We start from the raw sequence: 27499 nt of genomic DNA on the forward strand, positions 1-27499 counted from the left end.
AGTACAAATATATTGTTACGTTAATCCTATTAAATGTTAACCATGTATTTACAGTGACTCAATGACAAGATGTCAATACCAATCTTGAATCAAAGGTCAACCTAATATTCACTGTGATTCAATGTCAATATAATCAATATCAATATTCTTATCTCAGGTTGGAGCCTGTTCTGGTAAATTGATCAAAATGGGTGGATTTTACCTTGCTGCAAATGTGAACCAATAGAACTTGATTTCTTGTTTCATGACCAATCAGGACTTAGATGTCCTTATAGGGAATTGGCTATTATAGTCTATCAACTGGTTGCTCTTTGTGCTCGGGGTGCCTGGTGCTAGAGTGTGACAGAAGCACTTTGCTGGATTGCTTGAATAAAAGAGAACTCTCTCACCAACTGGAGTTTAATTCTAAATGGCTCAACTAGAGTTATCAGAGAGGTTGATTCATAATTTCCCTTATATAGAATCAGTGGTTGCGCAGGCACGCGGAGTGGAGCTTCCCGAATAAGGCTGAAGTTGGCTCCTTATTTGCAGCTCCTTACTCACATTTTCCGATCCACCTTAAATGCTGCGCAGCCGAATGCAATGACGCGATTGCGCCTGTAGAGGGGCTCATTTAGCGAGGGTTACCTTCAGAACTTCATTTGGCTTTCGATTCCTATTAACTGAACACGATTATACTGACTTGTTGCCACTTTGAGGAAAGTATATATCTGGGCAGTTTCAGTAATAGTATGTGTGTATTTTATCAGAAAATGAGACAAACGCAAACGTCTTTCCACTCCCAATCAGGCCCAGAAATATGCCCAATCAGGCAAATATGAACTTCTCAGTACACATCAGGTATGCCAGTATATAGGAAAAGTGACATTCTCCTGACCCAGACTGATTTAATACTTTAAAGATCAGATGGAAACAAGGCATGTCATACTATAGCGCACAAAGGTGTGAATGAGAAGCCAGGTTTCCATGCCCATTTTAATACATTAAATCAGTCTGGGCCAGGACAATGTGACTTATTCTATATTGTGCATACCTGACGTGTACTGAGAAGTTCATATATGCCTGATCCAGAGAGGTTTAAAGTATTAAAATGCTCCCCCTACATGCGCAATAAAACGCTGCGAGTAATAAATATGACTGGTGTGTGAGTGTTTGTGGGCTGGCCCGCCATCCTGGGTTGTTCCCTGCCTCGTGCCCATTGCTTCCGGGATAGGCTCCGGATCCCCCGCGACCCAGTAGGATAAGCGGTTTGGAAAATGGATGGATGGATGGTGTGTGAGTGTGTGTGGGCTGGCCCCTCATCCTGGGTTGTTCCCTGCCTCGTGCCCATTGTTTCTGGGATAGGCTCCGGACTTCCCGTGACCCAGAAGGATAAGCGATTTGGAAAATGGATGGATGGATGGATGGAATAATAAATATGACTGATGTGTGACTGTGCCCTGCGATGGGCTGGCCCCCATCCTGGGTTGTTCCCCGCCTCGTGCCCCCCGCGAGGTAGAAGGATAAGCGGTTTGGAAAATGGATGGATGGAATAATAAGTAAGTTACGTGTGATCCCGCTGCAAATAATAATACGTAATACGTTATTACATGAATGCGCACACAGATGGAGTGCGGAAAAGGTGGAAGCGTAAGAGCAAGATGAATGCGGTAGGCAGGGGTCCTCGCATTAACAGTGAGACACGCGTTTCTCTCATAATGTAATCTATCTTAAAGGTTTTGATGAAACTTGAGAGCCTTGAATAAAATAAGGCAACAATTTGCACCCACTTTTTGGGAGTAAACATAACTGTTTATTGGAGTAAACTGTTTTTTTTTGTGAGATACACCCAATTTAAAGAAAATAAATATTTTAAATATTTAACTGTAAAATGTGGAATTCTATACTGTACTGTTTTTTCGCCATACTACCTTTACCAGCATGCTGTGCAGTTTGTACATTCCCACCGTTAAGGCGGTTTTTTTTTGTTTTCAATTACAGTGGAGAAATCCACTTAGCCCGCGAAATCGCGGCGGCAATGCGCCAGTTGCTGGAGTGAGGGTGTTCTTTTTGGCGGAGATAACGGGGCTGTCGGCACGTCAAATTTTAAATGGCAAGCAATTTCTTTCCAAAAGCTATGAACCAACTGAGGAACAAGTAGTATCGGAAGTATCTGAGGAGGTATGTGAATCCAGAGGCGCTTGCAGTTTATTTAAAAATCCTATATGTAAACTTTCCTTGTCGATTGCCTTCAGTGCATATAGAGCTTAAACTCTTCGCTTTGTTGTAGATGTAAGCATAAAGTCACTTCTTACGTTTGGGTCCATCATTGCAGAAGTGCTGCTGGTGATCACAGAATTGCACTTATAATTTTTTTTGTTTGTTTTCTTTGTCTTTCCGTGATCTAAATGTGCCTGTTGGGAAAATCCTTACAACAAAAGCACGGCAAGAAAGTCAGAAACTGATTTTTTGTTAATATACATGTAATTTTATGACTACTGTTTAATAATCTCACACTAATATATTGTAAGAATCCTCTGGAATTTCGTTAATGGTACCTTCACCCTGCTGCATGTTAGATCAGCTCTGTGTTTTATTGTTTGATTTCAGCACTTCTGGGGACCTGTAATTAATTGGGGTCTGCCCATAGTCGCTGTGATGGATATGAGGAAGAGCCCTGAAATAATCAGTCGTCGAATGACCTTAGGTAAGAGGCAGAGGGCTCACCTTCCATCTATATAAGTGTCCACTGGGTCACTCGGGACTCCAGAGGGACTTTTTAAAGGTTTTAAGCTGGTTGCTCTTCTTCTTTCTGGCCTCTGACCCCTGCATGATCTCTGTCTCCCCAGCTCTTACCTGTAACTCACTCATTTTTATGAAGTTCTCCTATCGAGTCCAGCGCCAATACTGGCTCCTCTTCGGATGCCATGTCACCAATGCAACGGCGCAGATAATTCAGGGTGGCCGGCTTATCCGACACAAGTAGGTCTCCACCAGGCTCCCTCTAGAATATTTAAATCTCCACCCCTCATCTGTTGATTAATGCCATATTACTGCTCGACATAGCATTTGCTGCCGGCAACCAGGCAATCACTCAGCCAGCTTTTCTCCTAGTCAGATTTTTCCTTAATAGTGTCACACAAGTACCTTTTATAGGTTTGTGTTTTTCATGAATGTTTTTTTCTTCCATTTCATAATGCAGAAGAAAAATCTCCCCTCCTCCCAAATAAATATATATATATATATATAAATTTATATATCTGTGTATTCATTTCTTTCATTTTTCTTATTATGAAACCACACGTGAGTAGGGGCAATTCACTGCCCATACAAAGTGTGAGGGGATAACATTTACCTAATGTAGTCCTGTATTAGACAAAATCATTTTATCACATGGGTCAGTTACAGTTACCTACATAAGGACATAAGAAAGCGAGAGGAGACCAATCAGCCCATCAAGCTCATATGGGGAGAATTTAACTAATAGCTCAAGAGTTGTTAAAATCTTATCTAGCTCTGATTTAAAGGAACCCAGGGATTTAGCTTACTACTTACTAAACTAGTAGCAAGACTCTAAAAACATGATGTGTAAAAAAGTGCTTCCTCAAATTTGTTTTAAAATGTTCTCTCGCTAATTTCCACTTATGGCCACGATTTCTAATATTTAAACTAATATTGAAATATTGAACAGCATCCAGACCTGTTAGAATCTTATATACCTGGATCATGTCCTTCTTAGTCTCCTTTACTCGAGGCTAAACGGATTCTGCTCAGTTAACCTCTCGTAAGACATTCCTCTAAGACGAGGAATCATTCTGGTACCCCTACGTTGCACCTTTTCCAAGGCAGCAATGTCCTTCTTAAGGTATGGTGACCAAACCTGCACACAATATTCTAGGTGGGGACTTACCGAGGAATTATATAATGGAGCCGTTTGTGGTGGACAACATCAAAGGCCTTCTGCAGAACTAAGCAGATAACATCATAGGCCTTTTTGTGATCAATTTCTTTCGTAGCTTCCTCAAAGAACTCAAGTAGATTAGTTAAACAGGACCTACCTCTCCTAAATCTATGATGGCTATACCTCAGAATGTTATTTTAATCCAGGTAATCTACCATTTTCACTTGGATTATAGCTTCCATTACCATTCCAGTTATGCAAGTTAAACTGATTGGCTTATAGTTTGCTGGATTACTTCTATCCCCTTTTTTGAATATGGGTGTTATATTAGCATGCTTCCAATTAGAAAGTGCCACACCAGTAGATAAGGATTTCTCAAATAGTAATGTTAAAGGTTGGTTAATAATATCCCTCATCTCTTTTAAAACTATACTTTATACCAGGGGTGCCCAAAGTGGGGCCCGCGGGTCAAGGTTGGCCCGGCGTACTATTTAGATTGGCCCGCCAATGGATATCTAAAATTTTAAATTATTACTGTACTAAAATTTGTTTCAAAAACTCTTAAAGCACGAATCCCAGTGTAGCTATCAGTGCGTTTACTTTTTAGTGTACGTTGGCCTAACTAATATATATTATACAGTCCTCACTCATGGTGCTTTGATTACATTTGAAATATCTAAGACTAAAATTGAAATACAAGCAACTATAAGGGTAATGTAGAGTATATCTGTGCACATATGTACATTTCCACACTTCATAAATAGTCATATTTTAACAATTTGTAAAAAGTCCCATGAGTCTTTGTTGCCGCCATACGCGATCAAACCAGTTTGTGGCGGGTCACCACCGGGCTGCTAGCTTAAGCCACTATCAACATGGAGCGGCATCGTCAGTGGCACACAGACAAAAGACATTTTAAAAAATGCTGGGAGGAAGAATATTTTTTTCACTGACATAAATGCTAAAGCGGTCTGCCTTATTTGTAACCAGTCTGTTGCTGTACTAAAGGAGTATAACATTCGTCATCATTATGAGACGAAGCACGCAGCATTTTCGCAATTCAAAGGTGATGCGCGAAAGAACAAGACCAGGGAGCTGCTGGCTAAACTTCACAGGCAACAAGGGACTCTTACACGGCCCTCGACAGCCCAGGACAGCGCGACACGAGCCAGCATTGAGATTACTGCGCTAATTGCCCGGACTGGGAGATCATTTTCAACGGGTGACTTTGTTAAGGAGTGTCTGTCCATAGCTGCGACAATCATGTGCCCGTCACAGGCAAAAACTTTCTCCCAGATCAGCCTCTCACGAAATACTGTGACACGTCGTATTGAAGAAATGTCTCGAGACATTAAGGAGCAATTTAAAGCAAAGGCTGCTGGATTTGTCGCCTTTTCTTTGGCGTGTGATGAGAGCACGGACATTTCGGACTCTGCACAACTTTTGGTTTTCATACGGGGAGTAAATGAAAACATGGAAATAACTCAGGAGCTGGCTGGATTTGAGACACTGCGCAGCACAACAAAAAGTGAGGATTTGTTTGCAGCCGTTGAGCGAGTGTTGGATACGAACGGGCTGAGCTGGGAAAAATTGGTTGGGATAACAACTGATGGAGCACCTGCCATGGCTGGGAGGAAAACAGGCCTTGCCACACTAATTTCCCAGAAGGTTTCCCAATGTGGAGGTAAGGTGGCAAAATACCACTGCATCCTGCACCAAGAGCAACTATGTGCCAGATCAGTTGGTATGGGAGACGTGGTGCGTGACGTGATTAAAATCATAAACTGCATACGATCAAAAGCGCTCTCACACCGCCAGTTCAGAGCTCTTCTAGAGGAGGTTGATTCACAATACAAGGATGTGCTTTACCACCAAGAGGTGAGGTGGCTGAGCCGCGGGAAAGTCCTCAAAAGATTTTTTGAGCTGCGCCATGTCATCGCGGAGTTTCTGACAAGCAAGAACAGTGACACTCAAGTCCCCACAGATGAAAAATGGTTTTGTGACGTGGCTTTTATGGTGGACATCACTGACCTGCTCAACACCCTGAATATTCAGCTTCAAGGGAAGGATCAGATCATCACTGAGCTGTTTGACCACATAACGGCCTTCAGGTCGAAGCTGCAGCTACTCTGTCGACATCTGTCAGCAGGTTGGTTAATACATTGTACACACACAGAGACACACATACACATTCAGTTTTAATGGTGATAATGTCTATCATACTGTATTTTATGCCGTAAATAAGTCCCGGCCTTGTTAACTGTGTTGCGGAGGGACAGCGCTGTCCATGGTTCTTAAACTTGATTGACAGGCAGACATGCGCTTTGTTTGTCTTTTGGAGCTTGCATATTTTTTGTGATTGTAAAAATGCTTATGATTTAATCAAGTGATAATGGAGAGGAAAGGTGGCAGCATGTACCTGCACCTCACATGATAAAAGTGCAGTTACTGGGATTGATATTATGTGGAATATGTTAGTAAGTGCATTTACTAACATATCCATATTCCACTGTTGTGCAGTTAAAAAGTATTGTTAAAAAGTATTGTAATAAAATTGTAAGGCTAACTCTTTCAAAGTACATAAAACAACATTTATGTTGCAATATTTATTATTATTTGACGACTTAGCAGCTCTTTCACTTCTTCCCAGGAAACCTTGCACACTTCCCTAGTCTGAGAGAGGTCAACCTGGTGAAGCAGAGACTGCCTGAATATGCAGCACTTCTCAGACACTTGGACCAGGACTTTGCGTTGCGCTTTGAGGACTTTAGGGAAAGTAGAGGTGACATGGAGCTGTTTTCTCAACCCTTCACCATAAGTGTGGACTCAGTGCCTGATCACATTCAGATGCAGCTAATTGAGTTTCAGTGTGATTCTGAGCTAAAGAATAAATTCATGTCACTACACCTGAAAGATTTCTACACACATGTCTCATCTGAAAGGTACCCAGACATTAGGAAACATGCACAGGTCATGTTAGCTTTGTTTGGCAGCACTTACATCTGTGAACAGACTTTTAGTGTAATGAACCTTAACAAGTCCAGGCTCAGAAGCACTCTGACTGACCCACACCTACAGGACATCCTCACCCTCTCAGTGAGTCAGCTGCAACCTAATATTGATAGGCTGATAAACGCCAAAGAACAGCTTCATGTTTCTCACTAGTGGTGCAATTATATTGTTCCTACTGTTGTTGTTGTGTTGCTGTTGGACATGCACTCTTTGACATTTTGCACTATATGTGATTACAAAAGTTTAGACGTGTTCTAAATGCCTATATATGACTTATTTGTCATATTTTGTTTATGTTATTTACACAGAAAGGAAGGTTAGATAACTGTTTGATAAATAAAACTACTTTACTTTACTATTAGTGTTTGTATTTTGTGTAAAATATTACATTTGGCCCGCGGTCCTCCGATAGATTTTCATTTTGGCCCACTAAGGGAAAATGTTTGGGCACCCCTGCCTTAGTGCTTAATTAGTAATCACCGATGGTTGCAGCGGAATTTCTGAAGAGAACCGTCAAACGAGAACAACGTTTATCCAAAATGGGAAATTTATGACGCTTTCACAAACTAGATAATATGAAAAAGAAAACTTTATTTTAAGTATGCAATGTCAGGAGAAGATTCAGCTCCCATCTCCAGCAGAGCTTCTCCCATGTCCTGGAGGACGCAGGGGACTGACTAGTACGAATGGGCCTTGTTCCATGCCTCCATTGTGGAGGCAGCTGACTGGAGCTGTGGCCTGTTGTGGCAGCAATCCCCGAACCCGCTGGTGGACAGCGTTGATGAAATGTTGGAATGCGGCTTCGGCGGTCGTCGAGGTAAAAACTCAGGTGTGGGAGGAGTTTAGCGAGGCCATGGAAAATTACTTCCGGACAGCTTTGTCTTCAAAGACCTCGATCCCACCAACACACCTTCCAATGAGGAAGCAGAGTCTGGGGAAAAAAAGAGGTGTCCATATAAACTCAATGTATGTTATAGGGAAAGAATTCGGGGTGGGGGGTGTAAATGAGGTTACGTACTGGGCATGCTGTTGTGGGCAGATGGGTTTCTCTCCTCCTTGGCGGCCATTAGGGACTAACGAGGTGAAGCGTATTCTATGATGCGGGGGTGCGCAGGCACTACGCAGCAGCTGAAATGGTTTCTGGCTCTGCTCATGTCCTGCGCACGATACCAGCTGCCTGTCCCCGCATCATAGCACTCCACCTTGTTAGTTACCCCAAACCCATCGTGGCCGCCCATCACGAATAGGAGGTCGTCCACCACTGCGATGCCAAAATCACTGCGCGGTGTGGACATGGGGGCCACAGCATGCCAGCGGTTTGTGGTAGGGTCATAGACCTCCATGGTCTGCAGGCGATCAGGCCTGTTGATACCGCCCACCTGAGAGATGCCAAAGATTCATTATCACTTGCTTGCCAAAAGGATGGGCAAACATCAACTTTCCCAAAGTCATGAACTCTTAAGCAATTTTCACCCTATGAAAGCAGGCGCCTTAGAACCTCCCATTGTCTATAGATGACACAAGCTTATATACAGAAGTCAACCTATATGCAATGAAAACATGGATTTGGGCAACAGAAAACTTGTATGATTCGGTGAAAACTGTGAGCCTTCAAAAAAGACTCCTTATGCTAATATATTTTGCTTTTTTATTGTTATTACTTAAAACGAACACTTGAAGCTAATCAGACACTGAAAAAAACAACAATCTGACAAATTATATCTGGAACTAGGGAAAATAATTAATAAAAAATCTAAACTTTACAACCCGAGCTAGTAGCAGAGACCCCCCAGCAGATCCATTTATAACCCAGAAATGAATGCAGGGAGGCTAAAGAGGGTAGCATATATGTTTTTTATGTGTATAAAGATAAGCCTTTGCAGCAGGTATTTCTGGCATTTGTTTTGTTTTGTTTGGTTTAAATGTATCACAATGAAAGACACAGCAGCAAAGACAAAAAAACCATGAGTCTTACAGGTAAAATGTGAGATTTGACACAGAAAGGAATCACTCACCGCATATATCTTCCCTTTATACGCCGTGACTCCAAGGCTGTGACGGGGAATGCTCATTGGAGTGATCAAGCTCCATTCGTTAGAGAGTGGGTCAAAGCACTCCACTGTAGATAGGCTCTCTGTTCCATTGTGGCCCCCACAGATGTATATCTATGAAAACCAATTTAACTGTGAAGACCGTTATACTGTATATGACTGGGGTTTGGAGGTTACAGATAAAGTTCATTGTGACTCAAAAATAAAAGTATATGCTATGCATAGTGTATGACAGGGTTCCCCAGTCCCGTTCCTGGAGGAACACAGTTTGCAAATTTCCCTTCTCAAACACACCATAATCAGCTAATTTTCAGGTTTAGTATGGCTGTTTGAAAAGGGAAATCTGCAAAGAGTTTTGGATTCTGCTCCCCCAGGAACAGAATAAAGGAAACCTGACATGGGAACACCATTTCATCTATCTCACAAGTCTTGGAGTTGACACCACAGCACTACCCAATGTGCCACTAATGGAGACCAATAATGCATTTATCCAAATACTTAAATGTATTGAACATAGTAATTGTGGATTAAAATCAGCAATCTGAAGAGAAAGAGAACTCATGACTGTGTAAAATACTCAATTTCAAGGGTAAAATGAGGGTAAACACAGTCAGACGCCCTCCCATTACCCTACCTTGCCATTCAGGGTGGTGGCGCTGGCATCGTTTCTCCTCTCATTCATGTGCTCGATCTGGGTCCATTCATTGGTTATTGGGTTGTAGCACTCTACGATGTTGAGGGGCCTGAAACCAATATGGCCACCCATGGCGTAGATGAGCCCATCGAGCACGACCACACTAACATTACATCGATGCCAGTGCATGGGGGCCATCTGCTGCCATGCTCGTGTGATCGGGTCGTATCTGCGCAAGGTATTGATGAAATTTTGCCCATCAAACCCCCCAATGCAGTACACAAACCCATCATGGTACACCGTGCCATGACCAGCTAGGTTGCTCTGCTCCTCCTGCGTGATATCCACCCAGCGGTCGGCCCGTGTGTCATATGCATCAATGCAGTTTGTCGTGCGCATGTTCCATCCACCAACAGCCAGCAAAATGTCAGAGGGCAAGCGCGGGCGGATCAGTGGGTTCTCAAAATCAGAGAATGGACTTTCATCATGAAGATCATAGATGACCTTCATGACATCAGTGATAATTGGCCTGCACGCCGCATTGGCCTTCACCAGATCGTTGGCTTTGACGATCTTCATAAAGTACTCCGGATCCATACGAGCCATCCGAATCTACACATGAAACAAGAATGAGAGAATTCCCATGAGTTCCTTAGTGCTTTCTGTGAATCTCTGGAGATGAGCAATTCCTAACATTAAAGGTACATTAGCTGAAGCCATTTACTTTGAAAGTCTCAGATGTGTCAGCTAACACTTATTTCATGTAAGACATTTGAGTGTTTTGTTTTCCATTATTTCTTACACTCTCCTCCCAGGTGTAATACCTGGAAGCCTTGGTTGTAGACTTATGGGACATGGAAATGGAGGTTCAGTCTCTAGCTACAGTAATAAGGACTTCACTCAATGAGCATTCTATTGTTATATACACAAGTCAATGAGAACATAGTATAACTATACTCACCTTGGGCAACAGAGCTGAAATGTGGGCCTCTCGGGTGGCAGGCTCGTGCTCGATCCACCGGAGGATGGCGTCAAACACCACATCCTCTTCTCTGACATTCAGCTCATCCTGCTGTATGATGTCAGAAAGTTGTTCAAGACTTAGTTCTGGGAACTCGTTTGAGCTGATGGCAACCTCCTTAAAGTTTTTCAAGATGAAGTTGAATGCAGACTGGTGCAGCTCGTTTACGCAGTAGACATCGGCGATTTTAAGAAGGCCAATGCAGTTGTTGAGGCAGAGCTGCTCATGCAGGAAATCATAGCAGCGCTGCACGATGCCCAAGACACTGAGATAATCAGCCGCAACCAAAAAGCGTAATGTTCCTAATAGAGTGGCTGATCTGTCCTGAAATCGTAAAACTGAAAAGTTTTCAAACACAGTATGTATATTATATAACATGTTGGATAAATAGATGTAATTTATTGGTGACTTCGTGTACATTGAAGTTTCTGCCTTTTAAACAACTATAAAGTAATGTTGTTTGTTATATAAAAAATGTACATTTAAATGTATGAAACAAAAAATGTATACACACACACATTACATTTTCGTTAGCTGTAAAATACAGTGAAGTGAAATCTCCATTATTTGCGTTGCAATATTCCACCACTAGGGGGCAATTTTGGACGAAGGAATCTCTTTAATGGCTGTTACCAACAGAAATGTTTGCTGCTACAGTATTCAGCTTTCTGGGTGTCCTGCAAAAAGAACTAGATGACTACAAGTAGGTATGGAATGCACACTGCCCATCTGACAAACCAGAAGCCACTTTTTGAAATGTAAATTTTATTATTGAAACATTTTGTTGGATTGCACTCTAGGTTTAATGGAAGAAACTGTGGATTCCATGTATCTCCTGAAAATCTTCGTAGTCTTTGTGGAGACAATGATCTTCAAATTCACTTTGAGGTCTTGCAGAGACAAAATGAACTTGCTCCACCAGTCAGCTGGGTTACTGCCATGGAGAATTATATTGCATTCAAAAGTGTATTAGGTCTATAAGGTAATTCTGCTAACAAATTGTACAAAGCTCTCAAAATTATTTTGGTTTTCAGACAACAAATAACATTTTTTCCAGCCTTTGTTCTCCAAATAAGACATTTATTTAAACGTTGTATACAAAAATAAATTAAGCATGTTCAACAAGAACACTTTGGCCATTATACATATTGCTGTGTATAGAGCCATTAAACTGCCCCCTTAAAGCTTTTTACTGCCAAACAAAGCTGTCAGGTCAAAAATCACACTGTTAAAAATGAAGTATAAAAGAATACAAAAATAACTTCTAACAACTTATAACACTTATTCAATAAGATTATAGAACAACATAATCATTACATTGCAATTCAATCACCAGAGGTGGCGTGGAGTACAATAATTAACAGCTTGGCTTCAGGGAATGCCAAACCCTTCAGGGAATCCCAGTGTTATTTAACTGTCCCATTCTGTGTCCCTTCCCTGTTTGGCCAGTAGGTGTCATTGGTCATCTCGTCCCACGTGTTGTCAGTCTTTCTTGTCCTCCCCTGTTGTCAGTCTGTAGCGTTTCCCTTGTTCCCTGCCAGCCACTTGTTGAGCACGTGGTTACCTGTAATTTCAATTCATTAACTTACTGTTTGCCATAGGCTTTAAAATACATTATAAATAATTTAAAAAAATAACATAACAAGAGATAATACTATGAATTTCCTCACTGATTAATTGTGTTGTGGGTTGGAACTCAGTATGGAGTCCCCACAAAGATACAGATACCTTATATGTGTGTGTGTGTGTGTGTGTGTAGCAGGGCCGTAGCACATCTTCTTCTTTGTGTTCAGGAATTGCTTCTTGTAGGTTAAGTTAGAATGGTTTTCACAGTTCTTTGGTCTGGAGATCAGGCTGATTAATCACAGTTGATTTTTGTGGACAATCAACCATATACATATGTACATATATATGTGTGTGTGTGTGTGTACAGTAGTGTGCAAAAAATCATAAGCAGTCAAAAGAAATTGTGTGATGTCACGATTGTTACGGTTTGTAGCAGCTAATCACTGCTGTTAATAGCAGCTAATAGCTGCTGTCTGTAGCAGCTAAACTACTGTTACTATAACTGCTAATAACATAACAATTTTCCCGTTTTTTGTGTAATAAAGTATATAATGTAGTAATGTGGTGTGTTTTTGATTCAAATATGTTAGTATGGTATTGGCAAGATATTATTGTATCAGCCTTTATTACATTAAGGGGGAAAATTAGCACATTATTGGCAGTTATTACATTAACGGTAGGTATCATATGTGCCCTTGAGAGGTAAAGTGGGCTATCCCACATGTCAGTCAAAAATGACTGTCCAATATTAATTATTGAGGGTCTATCTATCTTTTAAATATACTGAGATCTGTGCTACCTATGATACATATCAATTGTAGGGTATAGACACACTGATTTTTTTTTTTTTTAATTCAACTTTGGAGCTCATTTTCTCAAAACTTTGTTTTTGTGGGATAGCCCACTTTACCTCTCAAGGGCACATGTTATATAGGTCTAATGTACGAAGCATTAACGTTAGACATGATGAGCTGGTTACCCACCAGGCAGGCAGATGGGGGCAGGTGGGCGAGGTGCAGCGTACTGTACGAAGCGGGGGTGCGCAGGCACTGTGCAGCAGCTGAAGCTCCTCTTAGGTGCAATCATTTCCTGCGCACGGCACCAGCTGCCTTTCACTGCATTGAAACATTCCACTTTTGCAGTTACTTTGAAGCCATCGGAGCCTCCCATCGCAAACAGCAAGCCGTCCACCACTGCGATGCCGAAATAGCTTCTTTGTTGTCTCATGGGAGGCCCAGCGTGCCACTGGTTAATTGCAGGGTCATAGACCTCCATAGTCCGCACTGGATGAGCCCCGTTGGTACCCGCCCACCTGCGAGACACCAATGGTAAGTGATCACTCGGGTACCAAACAGATAAGTAAATATCAGCTTTCTCGAAGTCAGGAACTCTTAAGGAATTATCGCCCTATAATAGCAGGCTGCACAGAACCTCCCATTGTCTATATAGGACACAAGCTTATAACTAATTTGTGTTCAACATACATGTCAACATAACTGCAGTGAAAAAAAGGGAATTTGGGCAACAGAAAACCTGTACAATTCAACGAAAACTGTCAACCATCAAAAAAATACTTCTTATGATCATATATTTTGCTTTTATTATTATTTTTATTAGTACTAAAAATAATACTTGTAGTCAGACACTGAAAAAAAAAACAAACAGAGCAATTACGTCTGGAACTACAGAATATAACTGTAATCAAAAATCTAAGCTTTACTAAGCGTATTCGTTTATAACCCAGATATGCAGGGAGCATATGTGTATTGAGATGGGCCTTCCCAGCAGGTCATTTCATCCACTGAATTCTTTTGTTTGTTTTAAGCGCATTACAATCTGTGACACAGCAGCAGTGACAAAAAATATGAGTCTCAGATAAATCTTGAGATTTGACTCCTTTGTTTCAGAGTACAAGAAAGGAATCACTCACCGCATAGATGTTTCCCTGATATGCCGCTACTCCAAGGCCACGTCGGCGAGTGCGCATGGGAGCGATCAAGGTCCATTCGCCCGTGAGTGGATCATAGCACTCCGCAGTGGAAGTGGTCTGAGCTCCATTGCTACCCCCACAAATGTATATCTAGGAAAGATGGTTCACAAGTGATGTGTGTTATGCTGTACATGATTGGAGATGGAGATCTAGAAAGCGTAAATGTACATTTAGCTAATGGATGTTTAATCCATCCACCTTCCATAAAAGTCTATTCAGTACAGGATGGTGGTGAACCTGGAGCCTACCACAGGAAGCACATGGGCATTGGTAGGGAATTTACAGTTAGTTGTGATCATTTCCCTTGTGAACCGCAGCTTAATCAGCTAATTAAGTTCACTAGGTTTGTTTGAATAGGGAAATCTGCAAATTGTTTAGGATTCTGACCCTCCAGGACTGGAATTGGGTAAAGCTCCTACGTTAACACCAGTTATTGTATCTCACAAGTCTTGGGCTGTGGGCAAAATTGCAAAAACACAGAGCTGGACACCACAGCACTGCCCAATGTGCCACTAATGCAGAGCGACAATGCAAGGTCATTTATGTTTTATCTAAACACTGACGTTTACTGAATAAACAATTATGGATTGAAATCAACCATTTGAAGACAAAGCGAGCTACTGAGTATGTAACATAATCAATTTCAAGGGGAAAATGAGGGTAACCACAGGCAGACGCCCTCCTATTAACCTACCTTTCCATTCAGGGTGGTGGCACTGGCATCCTGTCGCTCCTCGTTCATGGGCTGGATGATGGTCCACTCATTGGCATTTGGGTCATATCGCTCTACGATATTCAGAGGCGACACGTCTAAACGGCCACCCATCACATAGATGAAGCCGTTACTTACGGCCACACTGACACAACAGCGGCGCCAGTGCATAGGGGCCATGTGCTGCCATGTCCGTGCGACGGGGTCAAATCTGAGCACAGCATCGGTGAAATTATGGCCATCATAACCCCCAAAACAATACATGAAGCCATTTAAACACACACTGCCATGGCCGGACTGGCGAGTCTCCTGCCCCTGTGTTATATCCACCCAGCGGTCGGCCCGGGTGTCATAGGCTTCAATCCAGTTTGTCGTGCGCATGTTCCATCCACCAACAGCCAGCAAAATGTCAGAGGGCAAGCGCGGGCGGATCAGTGGGTTCTCAAAATCAGATCGTGGACGTTCATCATGAAGATCATAGATGACCTTCAGTACATCAGTGATGATTGGCCTGCACGCCACATTGGCCTTCACTAGATCGTTGGCTTTGACGATTTTCATGAAGTATTCCGGATCCATACGAGCCATCCGAATCTACACATGAAACAAGAATGAGAGAATTCCCATGAGTTCCTTAGTGCTTTCTGTGAATCTCTGGAGATGAGCAATTCCTAACATTAAGGATACAGCAGTAAGTGCAAATTTTTATTTCTTTAGCTGAAGCCATTTACTTTGAAAGTCTCAGATGTGTCAGCTAACACTTGTTTAATGTAAGACATCTGAGTGTTTTGTTTTCCATTATTTGTTACACTCTCCTCCCAGGTGTAATACCTGGAAGCCTTGGTTGTAGACTTATGGGACATGGAAATGGAGGTTCAGTCTCTAGCTACAGTAATAAGGACTTCACTCAATGAGCATTCTATTGTTATATACACAAGTCAATGAGAACATAGTATAACTATACTCACCTTGGCCAATAGGACTGAAATGTGGGCCTCTCGGGTGGCAGGCTCGTGCTCGATCCACCGGAGGATGGCCTCAAACACTACATCCTCTTCTCTGACATTAAGCTCATCCTGCTCGATGATGTCAGAAAGTTGTTCAAGACTTAGTTCTGGGAACTCATTTGAGCTGATGGCAACCTCCTTAAAGTTTTTCAAGATTAAGTTGAATGCAGACTGGTGCAGCTCGTTTACGCAGTAGACATCGGCGATTTTAAGAAGGCCAATGCAGTTGTTGAGGCAGAGCTGCTCATGCAGGAAATCACAGCAGCGCTGCACGATGCCCAAGACACTGAGATAATCAGCAGCTGCCAGGAGGTTCTCCACATTTTCAGCTGTGATGACCACAGAGTATGTGTAGGCATACTCTATGACCTGCCTCAGTGTTTCTGGGGAAATGCCTGGGAGTTGGTACTCCCGCTTTCCTGAATCACTCCAGTCACTGGCGAACAGAGCCCTGAAACACAATCCAGAAGTGACTCATCTAATAAATATCGGTTTTGCAGGCAAAGTTAAATAAGGGGTTTTCTAAATCTTCTGAACCAGGGACCCCCAAATGGAAATTAAGCAGAGGACCCCCTGCTACAGATGATCTCATAGGCATCTAAGAACTAGGAACCGGTGGCTTTAATTCTTATTTTTCCAACAGTAGCTCCCCCTTTAATATATTTTACTTGGGCTGGTGGGCAAGTCCCCCGGAATACTTTGTTTTGCCTGTTTGACATGGTCCCCTTTTTATATATTTATACCATTATTATTATTATTATTATATAGTAAAAGTTAAGGTGGTACACTTATCAGAAATATTTCTGATCAGCACTGACCTACATTAATATAATTTAATATAATGTATATTAATATAAACTTTCTGTCATCCTAGAGCCTTATTGCCAAGGAGAAGTCATTGCTAACGAGAGATAAAAACTGACTCCTTGCTGTTTTCGCATCTTCATATATGGGTCACAGCTACTTACTGGAAGTAGGAGCTACAGCCACACAGAATTACTCTATGGGCGTTGAATTGAACACCGTCGGTGATGAGGACCACGTCACAAAGCTGTCCTGCCAGCCGAAGCTTGTTAAACACTTCGAACGCCGGGGACATCAGTACTCGCTCCATGTCGTGTGCCATCATAATTCAAAAATGTGGATATCTCGTCTCTCTCTCCTTTTTATATCACTCGAAATGACGTGTACATACATTCTAAGACGCAAAAACCGCACTTTGCATCACAGTTTCCTAAGATACCATAATGTTTATTTTTAAATCTATATTTGAGACTCGAAATGGATTGGGGGGGGGGGTGTATTCTACGCACAATCAGCTGTACAAGAAGAACAAGTGAAATGTTTTTAACATCACTTTTGGAAAATGTATACCGTGCTTATCTTAGAATTTAAGTTTTGTATTATGTGAGAATAGTCAAATCACGAATTCCCGAAATAAAATAAATAAATAAATAAATGTTTTCATATTTTTTCTCCTCCGCTACGTTTCTAAAAATGAAAAACAAAAAAGGTCCTTTACATGTCTGTCAGGAACGAGGTTTAAATTCGCATCTTATTCCCTAGTTTCCACTTTAGACATAAGCCATTGAGCAACAAATGTCCACAAGACATTATTTTATGGGGTAAATCTGGTCGGCCCGTTGTGGCAATTATTTGGAACAAGAATAGTCCTTGAAAATTGGGCTGGGCGGTCCGTCTGTTTTGGTCAACATTTAGCACAAGGCGGACGTATTTATCGGACCGCATATATCCCCAATACGGTCATGAAAACAAATTGCAGCAAGTGTGGAATTATCCCAATGATTATTGTGCTGTGTACACTTCACCCAAATCCTGAACACTATTGAATATAATCGATTATGTATTATAGAGCAGTTATGTTAATCAAGGTACAGTGTGCAATATCACTCCATGAGCTATTGACCATTTTCCTGTTTTATGATCTTTTCTTGAGAAATCGTTTTTTATTTTATTTTTTTGTAATTCCTCACTTCTGCCGACTAACTCCTCCACGTTTAATATATTTTCGTGCAGGTTTTTAAGTTTGTTTTCCTGCAGCTTCACGGCACCCATCGTTCTTGCGCACCCACACAGATGGACGAGTTAAGCTAGAAGTGGATGGGAGTAGCGGCAGGACAGATATTCCGAGGGCGCCCATTGAACGATGTAAGTAATTATTATTTATCGTTAGAATTCTCACTTAACACAGAATGTTGTCTTTGGCTGAAGTTTAAACAGTCGAGCTGAATTGTGGGAAGATAAGCTGAAGCTGTTCGCGTCCGCAGCTAATGCTCGCGCCATGACTAGCTAGCACATAGTGAAATGGTGAATGGATTTGGCGACATTTTCCGTTTGAATCGAGTACAGAGACATAGGTGTTGTTTTGTTTGTGGCCCTGCTTTTACAATGCACGTGTAGCAAAGTGAAGTTGGGATCTGCTTGCGTCTTTTGCAGCTAACATCACACTCGATATAGCCGCAGTTTATTGTGGAATCGCCATTTTGGGTGTACACAACGCAAGAGCGCACGAGTGTTTATATAAAACAATTCCACTCTGGCTGAGTTTTCTTCTTATTATTATTTTTCATGCTATACTATATACAAACTTTTTACTTGTACATCTTAGGATATAGTTCATTGTGACAATATAAATGGTAGGAGAGAACTACAACAGCAACGACTGTGGGTTGGGGCTGGGTAGGGGATAACGTTTTCATAGTTGGGATTAGGGTTTTGCCCATAGACATGAATGCAGAGTCCCCATAAAGACATCTAGCACATCTTCTTCTTTGTGTTCTGGAATTGCTTCTTGTAGGTTAAGTTAGAATGGTTTTCACTGTTCTTTGGTCTGGAGAACAGGCTGATTAATCACAGTTGAGTTTTGTGGGCAATCAACCATATGAATATGTACATATATGTGTGTGTGTGTGTGTACAGTAGTGTGCAAAAAATCATAAGCAGTCAAAAGAAATTGTGTGATTGTTAGGGTCTGTAGCAGCTAATCACTGCTGTTAATAGCAGCTACTATAAACTACTGTTAATATAACTGCTAATAACATAACAATTTTCCCGTTTTTTTGTGTAATAAAGCCTATAATGTAATAATGTGATACGTTTTTGATTCAAATATGTTAGTATGATATTGGTAAGTTATTACTGTATCAGCCTTTATTATATTAAGGGGGAAAATTAGCACATTATTGGCAGTTATTACATTAACAGTAGACATCATATTATATATGTCTAATGCAGGGGCGCTGCTAAGGATTTTGGGTCCCATGAAAGGAATCTTGACAGGGCCCCCCACACAGTTTATTGGGGGCTTCTCTGGGCCCCCTCTCAGTCATGGGCCCCGAGAATCGTCATCGTTTACCCCCCCTTTACAGCGCCCCTGGTCTAATGCACGAAGCATTAATGTTAGATATGCTTGTACCACATCTTATTAGGCAAGAGAGAAGTTCTATTGCCCATTTTCATTGCAAACCAGCTTAACATTTACAGGATAATTAATTGCAAGTTCTGATGTAGGCTGCCATTCACACACACAACTGGAAATAATAAAATGCCTGGACAGAGCAGATACAGCCATTGTAGCCTTCGCTCCTGTCTGCTGCTGTATGCAAATCTCACTGAACCATTAAAGCTGGAGCAGAAGTGATGTCTCCGACTAATTGCTGGTTGTTAGAGAAGTACTCAGAATAATGAGAAATAAAGTAAGAATTGTGAGGGAAAAAAAATCAGAATTTCGACTTAATAAGTCAGAAATGCAGCTGCACCAGTCTGCAATAAGTCAATGTGTGTTTTTTTCTACTCCAGATGGCAGAAAACTCTAAAATCAACAAAGCTCAAGAGTCATAATTCAGAATTTGTTCATTTAGATCAGAAACAGCTCTATGGGATGCTTTCGTCTAATCAGACTGTACCACATGGTTCATATGTAACACTTTTCTGGAGACCGCAACAAATGGGGGATTCTGAAACTGCCCGTTTGTTTGGAAAATTCCAGTCACCCTGAGTGAAAAAGGGTAGAACCCTCCCTCCTGTCCCACTGGCCTATGATTGCCTGATAGCAGGAAGAGACGGTCTATAGGGGAAAGTAACCTTCAGTTTAACTCACAGAAAGACAATAAATAGTAGCACTTAACAAATGAGAGAATATTAATTGACTAGGACAAACTGAGATGAGCAACAGGAAATATAACTGTAAGCTGATAAGAGAAAAAGAAGGGGAAAATGGAGGGAAATTTGCTGCTTCTGATTGGATGCAAGCATGCAGGTCAGCTGATCCACCTGAATGTTTCCAACTCAGCAATCGGTGATGAAGGGTCAGTAGATTGGCTAAGTGCTGGAACCAGAAGCAGAAGCTGGCTTTCATGCTCTGGAGGGTCCTGTGGCATGAAACCTTAAGCAGTTCTTTACGCATATGATGCTCCTTTAGGGGGTGCCATAGACATTCGGTCTGCATATATATTATGTTTTATCAGTGTTTCTTGTGGACCCTCAGCAGTCCATGTTTTTGCTCTCTCCCAGCACCTGGGCAAGGAGCAAAAACGTGGATGGACTGGGGGTTCCTGTGGATCAGGTTGAAGAACATTGTTCTGTATTGTTTTTGTTAATTGATTGATATTCAGAATTTATTTTTGGGGCTTTGGCTGCATCTTGGTTATAATGTTTAATTGAGATATGAATTAATATGGAGAACACCACACACACGGCACAAATTCTATAAAGATACTACTCATAAATTTAATGTGATAACACATGTGATAAAAATACAAATATAAGGGCTTTATTTGTATGAATAAAGCATTTCACATATCTAACACATGTGTCCCCAACAACCGTAGCCAGATATTAAATCTGTTCTAGAAGAGCACACTCATTGCTTGCTGTAAAAGCATGCAGGAGGTCCCAGCTGAGCTCTGCTATAGTTGTGCTCTGTGTATTATTCATTTGTCAGATGCTCTAAGACAGAGAAATGGTTGGAGAGAACAAGGCAATTAACAAATGCATGCAAACAAGTGGCATGTTACACAATAGGAGCAAACCATTACAGCATCCGATAACAAAGGAAAGCAGTTGTCTTGCCATAATTGCATTTTGATAGCTGTTCTAGTGCCTTAACCTCTATGCTCTGACTCCACTGTAAGGTCTAAGTTCTGTTCCCTCAGTCCATTATTCAAGAGGCATTTTCCTTATTTTGGTGAATGTTTCTGATTCTTGTTAGTGTCCACTGTTTCTGTTAATTAAGTCCAGTGATGCTAGCCACACCGGTAGATGCGTAACCTGGTTACCCACCAGGCAGGCAGATGGGGGCAGGTGGGCGAGGTGCAGCGTACTGTATGATGCAGGGGGGCACTGTGCAGCAGCTGAAGTTCCTCTTGGGTGTAATCATGTCCTGCGTACGGAACCAGCTGCCTTTCTCTGCATTGTAGCATTCCACCTTTGCAGTGACTTTGAAGCCATCGGAGCCTCCCATTGCAAACAGCAAGCCGTCCACCACTGTGATGCCGAAATAGCTCCTTTGTTGTTTCATGGGAGGCGCAGCGTGCCACTGGTTAATTGCAGGGTCATAAACCTCCATACTCCGCACTGGATGAGCCCCGTTGGTACCGCCCACCTGGGAGACACCAATGGTAAGTGATCACTCGGGTGCCAAACGGATAAGTAAATATCAGCTTTCTCAAAGTCAGGAACTCTTAAGGAATTATCGCCCTATAATAGCAGACTGCACAGAACCTCCTATTGTCTATATAGGACACAAGCTTATAACTAATTTGTGTTCAACATACATGTCAACATAACTGCAGTGAAAAAAGTGGATTTGGGCAACAGAAAACCTGTACAATTCAGTGAAATACTTCTTTTGTTCATATATTTTGCTTTTATTATTATTTTTATTAGTACTAAAAATAATACTTGTAGTCAGACACTGAAAAAAACAACAAACAGAGCAATTATGTCTGGAACTACAGAATATAACTATAATCAAAAATATAAGCTTTACTAAGCGTATTCGTTTATAACCCAGATATGCAGGGAGCATATGTGTATTGAGATGGGCCTTCCCAGCAGGTCATTTCATCCACTGAATTCTTTTGTTTGATTTAAGCGCATTACAATCTGTGACACAGCAGCAGTGACAAAAAATATGAGTCTCAGATAAATCTTGAGATTTGACTCCTTTGTTTCAGAGTACAAGAAAGGAATCACTCACCGCATAGATGTTTCCCTGATATGCAACTACTTCAAGGCCACGTCGGCGAGTGCGCATGGGAGCGATCAAGGTCCATTCGCCCGTGAGAGGATCATAGCACTCCGCAGTGGAAGTGGTCTGAGCTTCATTGTTACCCCCACAAATGTATATCTAGGAAAGATGGTTCACAAGTGATGTGTGTTATGCTGTATATGATTGGAGATGGAGATCTAGAAAGCATAAATGTACATTTAGCTAATGCATGTTTAATCCATCCATCTTCCATAAAAGTTTATTCGGTACAGGGTGGTGGTGAACCTGGAACCTACCACAGGAAGCACATGGGCAAAGGTAGGGAATTTGCAGTTAGTTGTGATCATTTCCCTTGTGAACCGCAGCTTAATCAGATAATTATTAAGTTCACTAGGTTTGTTTGAATAGGGAAATCTGCAAATTGTTTAGGATTCTGACCCTCCAGGACTGGAATTGGGTAAAGCTCCTACGTTAACACCAGTTATTGTATCTCACAAGTCTTGGGCTGTGGGAAAAATTGCAAAAACACAGAGCTGGACACCACAGCACTGCCCAATGTGCCACTAATGCAGAGCGACAATGCAAGGTCATTTATGTTTTATCTAAACACTGACGTTTACTGAATAAACAATTATGGATTGAAATCAACCATTTGAAGACAAAGCGAGCTACTGAGTATGTAACATAATCAATTTCAAGGGGAAAATGAGGGTAACCACAGTCAGACGCCCTCCTATTAACCTACCTTTCCATTCAGGGTGGTGGCACTGGCATCCTGTCGCTCCTCATGCATGGGCTGGATAATAGTCCATTCGTTGGCTTCTTGGTCATATCACTCGATTATGATTAGAGGCGAGAAGCGTAAATGGCCACCCGTTACATAGATGGAACCATTAATTACGGCCACGCTAACATTTCAGTGGCACCAGTGCATCGGTGCCATGTGCTACCATGTCCGTGCGACGGGGTTAAATCTGCGTAGTGTTGGTGAAATTGTGGCCATCAAAACCCCCAAAACAATACCCAAAGCCATTTAAACACACACTGCCATGGCCGGACTGGCGAGTCTCCTGCCCCTGCGTTACATCGACCCAGTGGTCGGCCCGGGTGTCATAGGCTTCAATCCAATTGGTTTTGCGGAAATTCCAGCCACCAATGGCCAATAAGATGTCAGCGGGCAGGCGTGGGCGGATCAGTGGCCTTTCTTTTTTTTTATATATATATTCCCTCCACCACCCCCCCTCTGCGGAGGACTACTTTATTTCTATTTATTTATTTTTATTTATTTCCTCAGGAGAGGGAGAGAGAGAGAGAGGGACAGAAGGACGAAAATGGAGAAGAAGGGAAATAGAGAGAGAGCGAGGGAAAAGAGAAAAAAAAAGAAGAAAGAAAACCACAGATAATCTGCTTCAATACCTGCTGATGAGAGAAAACAACAACCAACATCTGTACGAGTCACAATGAGCATGTTAAGGAGCAACAGCCGATCAAGACAGTGTGTGTCTGTGAGTACCTGTTTGTACCCCTGTGTGCACACCTGTGTATGTGAGCGCGCTGGTGTTCAAAAGGTTTCTCCATGTAAATGTCTAGTAGTGTGTGTGGGGAGCCACAGCCCCATCCCCAAGGACATGAAGCAGACACGGAGGAGGCCCGGACCCCAGACAGCCAGAGGCCCCCCAGGGCATGGGAGCCCCCGGAGGACCACCGCAGGGAGAATAGCAGCCCCTCACCCAGAAAAGGGCAGAGGAGAGCTCCGGAGGGAGGCCATCCGGCAGCCACAGTGCAGGCTCCACCGGCGGCCAGCCCCACCAGGGCAGACCAGGCCCTGGGCCCAGAGATCCAAGGGCCCCCCCACCCCCCAGCAAGGGCCCGACAGAGCCAGGAGGGCCAGATCCCGCCAGGCAACCGCCGAGGGCGAGCCAGCACCCACCCGAGCACCCAGCCCTGGACATCGAGAACCACCAACGCACCAGTGGCCAGGTGCCCCATCCACCAGCAGGGAGTGTGGCGGGGGGGAATAGAGCCCGAGATGTTATTTCAGGTGGAGTCTAGAACCCAACCTGACACATGCATATAGACAAACAGGCACACACATATACAAGCATACGTTCCCACCCTCATGCACACATAAACAAATATTTACACATTCACCCAACATAGAGACACACAGAAATGAACGCTGTACACACACTCTCACTCCCCGTATATACTCTCTGTGGACCCCATTTTTTTCCTCTGGCGAGGAAACCGGAAGACCACCCTGGACCCCGCAGCAGCCGAGAAGCGCACCAGCCCAGACCCCGACCAGACGGCCAGATCAGTGACCTTTCAAAGTCAGATCGTGGACTTTTATCGTCGAGATCATGTATGATCTTCAATACATCAGTGATAATTGGCCTGCACGCCGCATTGGCCTTCACTAGATCGTTGGCTTTGACGATCTTCATAAAGTACTCCGGATCCATACGAGCCATGCGAATCTACACAGGAAACAAAAATGAGAGAATTCCCATGAGTTCCTTAGTGCTTTCTGTGAATCTCTGGAGATGAGCAATTCCTAACATTAAAGGTACATTAGCTGAAGCCATTTACATAGAAAGTCTCAGATGTGTCAGCTAACACTTATTTCATGTAAGACATTTGAGTGTTTTGTTTTCCATTATTTCTTACACTCTCCTCCCAGGTGTAATACCTGGAAGCCTTGGTTGTAGACTTATGGGACATGGAAATGGAGGTTCAGTCTCTAGCTACAGTAATAAGGACTTCACTCAATGAGCATTCTATTGTTATATACACAAGTCAATGAGAACATAGTATAACTATACTCACCTTCGGCAATAGGACTGAAATGTGGGCCTCTCGGGTGGCAGGCTCGTGCTCGATCCACCGGAGGATGGCGTCAAACACCACATCCTCTTCTCTGACATTAAGCTCATCCTGCTCTATGATGTCAGAAAGTTGTTCAAGACTTAGTTCTGGGAACTCGTTTGAGCTGATGGCAACCTCCTTAAAGTTTTTCAAGATGAAGTTGAATGCAGACTGGTGCAGCTCGTTTACGCAGTAGACATCGGCGATTTTAAGAAGGCCAATGCAGTTGTTGAGGCAGAGCTGCTCATGCAGGAAATCATAGCAGCGCTGCACGATGCCCAAGACACTGAGATAATCAGCAGCTGCCAGGAGGTTCTCCACATTCTCAGCTGTGATGACCACAGAGTACGTGTAGGCATACTCTATGACCTGCCTCAGTGTTTCTGGGGAAATGCCTGGGAGTTGGTACTCCCGCTTTCCTGAATCATTCCAGTCACTGGCGAACAGAGCCCTGAAACACAATCCAGAAGTGACTCATCTAATAAATATCGGTTTTGCAGGCAAAGTTAAATAAGGGGTTTTCTAAATCTTCTGAACCAGGGACCCCCAAATGAATATCGACCAGAGCTAAGGACCCCCTGCCACAGATGATCACATAGGTACTTAAGAAGTAGGGTCAGGAAGGGCTTTAATCTTATCTTTCCAGCAGTGGCTCCCTAAAAATATTTTTCACTTAGACTAGAGGGCAGGTCCCCCGGAATATTATTTTTGCCACTGATTGACGTGGTCCACTTTTTGTAATATTTTTACACAGCTATTATATGCCAAAAGTTAAGGTGGTACCTTTAATAACTGTAGCTCAGAAATATTTTTGCTAACCCCGTAGTATACTAATATAACACAATAATTGTCATGACCTGTGCCTCCAGCCCTTGTATGTGCTCAGGATGAACCTGCTCTCATCTGTGAAAAGCTCAGGGTGCCAGTGGCAGACCTGCAAATTCTGGTATTCTATGGCAAATGCCAATCGAGCTCTATGGTGCTGGGCAGTGAGCACAGGGCCCACTAGAGGACGTTGGGCCCTCAAGCCACCCTCATGAAGTCTGTCTCTGACCAAACAATCAGAAACATTCACACCAGTGGCCTGATGGAGGTAATTTTCTAGGGCTTCAGCAGTGTTCATCCTGTTCCTCCTTGCACAAAGGAGCCAATACCGGTTCTGCTGATGGGTTAAGGACCTTCTACGGCCCTGTCCAGCTCTCCTTAAGTATCTTCCTGTCTCCTGGAATGTCCTCCATGCCCTTGAGACTGTGCTGGGAGACACAGCAAATCTTCTGGCAATGGCACATATTGATGCGCCATCCTGGAGGAGTTGGACTACCTGTGCAACCTCTGTAGGGTCCAGGTATCGCCTCATGCTACTAGTAGTGACACTGACCGTCACCAAATGCAAAACTAGTGAAAAAACCGTCAGAAAAGATGAGGAGGGGAAAATGCCAGTGGCCTCCACCTGTTAAACCATTCCTGTTTTGGGGGTCATCCCATTGTTGCCCCTCTAGTTCACCTGTTCATAATTTCATTAACACCAAAGCAGCTGAAACTGATTAACCACCCCCTCCGCTACTTAACTGACCAGATCAATATCTCAGATGTTTAATAGACTTGATGCTATACTCTAATTAAAAAGTGTTCCTTAAATTTTTTTGAACAATGTATAATTGTAGCATCTCTTCCCTTGTCTTAAACTCCACACACCTAGAGTTGTAACCTAACATCCTATTGGCCTTTTTTATTGCTTCCCCACACTGACATGGAAGCATCAACATACACACCGAGATCTTTCTAATAACCAGCTACCTTTATTTCAGTGGAACCCATAATATATCTGTACTTTTATATTTCTGCTCCCTGTATGGATTACCTTACATTTATCTATGTTAAATTCCATCTGCCAGGTATCCACCCAGTCGCTATTCCCGATCCCGTTGTAGCCTCTCCGCTGCTAGATCAGTACCTGCTACACCACCCACCCTGGTGTCGTCTGCAAATGTAACCAGTTTACTGTATGTATTGGTGTCAATATCATTAATGTAAATTAGGAACAGTAGTGGTCCTAAAATTTAACCCCACGGTACCCCACTATGAACGCAGGCCCACTGTCATGCCCGGCTCGTACGATCGTCGTGTGTGCCACGCCCCCTGATTATCCACGTGTGCTTCCCCAATCATGCCCAGCTGTATCTTGTTGTTTCACCATGCCTTTTGTCTATATCAGTCCACATCTTGCCCTGTCCGATGTCCGTCATTGATGTTAGTGCTGTTATGTCCTGTTCTGCCCATAGCCGTCTTTCCCCTAATAAAACACCAGTTTTCCCCGTATTCTACCTCCCTGCTTCGTCCTTTCCTGCCTCCTTCCTGCCAGCCTGCCCGTCCGCACCCGCAAACTCTGACACCCACAATATAATAATATCGTGTACAGTACATACTGTAATCAGTCCAGAGGTAACATCACTTCTCCAAATTCAAGTTGCCGGCTATGTTTACTGTAGGTCCCAGGGGAAGGGGTTGCACTAAACCAGTATTTCA

General features: G+C 42.7%; 2 protein-coding genes and 1 long non-coding RNA gene across 4 annotated transcripts; 1 reads left to right on the forward strand and 2 right to left on the reverse strand.

The window, feature by feature from the left end:
• Nucleotides 1-7463: 7463 nt before the first annotated feature.
• On the reverse strand, nucleotides 7464-13391 carry LOC125720857 (kelch-like protein 10). The gene is made up of 6 exons (XM_048996721.1): nucleotides 13311-13391; nucleotides 10539-10922; nucleotides 9578-10189; nucleotides 8908-9057; nucleotides 7911-8271; nucleotides 7464-7823 (listed from the first exon to the last, which is right to left on the reverse strand). The coding sequence occupies exons 1-5, from the start codon at nucleotides 13389-13391 to the stop codon at nucleotides 7966-7968; spliced, it is 1533 nt and encodes a 510-aa protein (XP_048852678.1). The 3' UTR covers nucleotides 7464-7823; nucleotides 7911-7965.
• Nucleotides 13388-16196, reverse strand: LOC125720858 (kelch-like protein 10). The gene is made up of 4 exons (XM_048996722.1): nucleotides 15835-16196; nucleotides 14849-15460; nucleotides 14114-14244; nucleotides 13388-13409 (listed from the first exon to the last, which is right to left on the reverse strand). Exons 2-4 carry the CDS (start codon nucleotides 15452-15454, stop codon nucleotides 13388-13390), a joined length of 759 nt encoding a protein of 252 aa, XP_048852679.1. The 5' UTR covers nucleotides 15455-15460; nucleotides 15835-16196.
• A 1756-nt stretch (nucleotides 16197-17952) lies between these two features.
• On the forward strand, nucleotides 17953-23885 carry LOC125721005 (uncharacterized). 2 transcript variants are annotated; one of them, XR_007385649.1, is made up of 5 exons: nucleotides 17953-18042; nucleotides 21328-21512; nucleotides 22071-22423; nucleotides 23400-23610; nucleotides 23696-23885. It is a non-coding gene; the product is annotated as an uncharacterized LOC125721005 (long non-coding RNA). The 2 variants fall into 2 exon arrangements; XR_007385648.1 differs by lacking the exon at nucleotides 17953-18042 and having other exon boundaries at nucleotides 20378-21512.
• The last annotated feature ends 3614 nt before the right edge of the window (nucleotides 23886-27499 follow it).

The sequence above is a fragment of the Brienomyrus brachyistius genome, unplaced genomic scaffold (assembly GCF_023856365.1).
Source record: "Brienomyrus brachyistius isolate T26 unplaced genomic scaffold, BBRACH_0.4 scaffold27, whole genome shotgun sequence".
NCBI classification, from domain to species: domain Eukaryota; kingdom Metazoa; phylum Chordata; class Actinopteri; order Osteoglossiformes; family Mormyridae; genus Brienomyrus; species Brienomyrus brachyistius.

Coding starts and splice junctions, on each gene's coding strand:
- LOC125720857 (XM_048996721.1), bottom strand. CDS start 13,391: ATGAGACAACAAAGAAGCTATTTCGGCATCGCAGTGGTGGACGGCTTG. Junction 10,923..13,310: donor GAGGCTCCGATGGCTTCAAA/GTAACTGCAAAA, acceptor TTACGATTTCAG/GACAGATCAGCCACTCTATT. Junction 8,272..8,907: donor ATAAAGGGAAGATATATGCG/GTGAGTGATTCC, acceptor GGCATCTCTCAG/GTGGGCGGTATCAACAGGCC.
- LOC125720858 (XM_048996722.1), bottom strand. CDS start 15,454: ATGGCTCGTATGGATCCGGAATACTTCATGAAAATCGTCAAAGCCAAC. Junction 14,245..14,848: donor CCACCACCCTGAATGGAAAG/GTAGGTTAATAG, acceptor CATCTTTCCTAG/ATATACATTTGTGGGGGTAG. Junction 13,410..14,113: donor GGCCTTGGAGTAGCGGCATA/TCAGGGAAACAT, acceptor GCAATTAACCAG/TGGCACGCTGGGCCTCCCAT.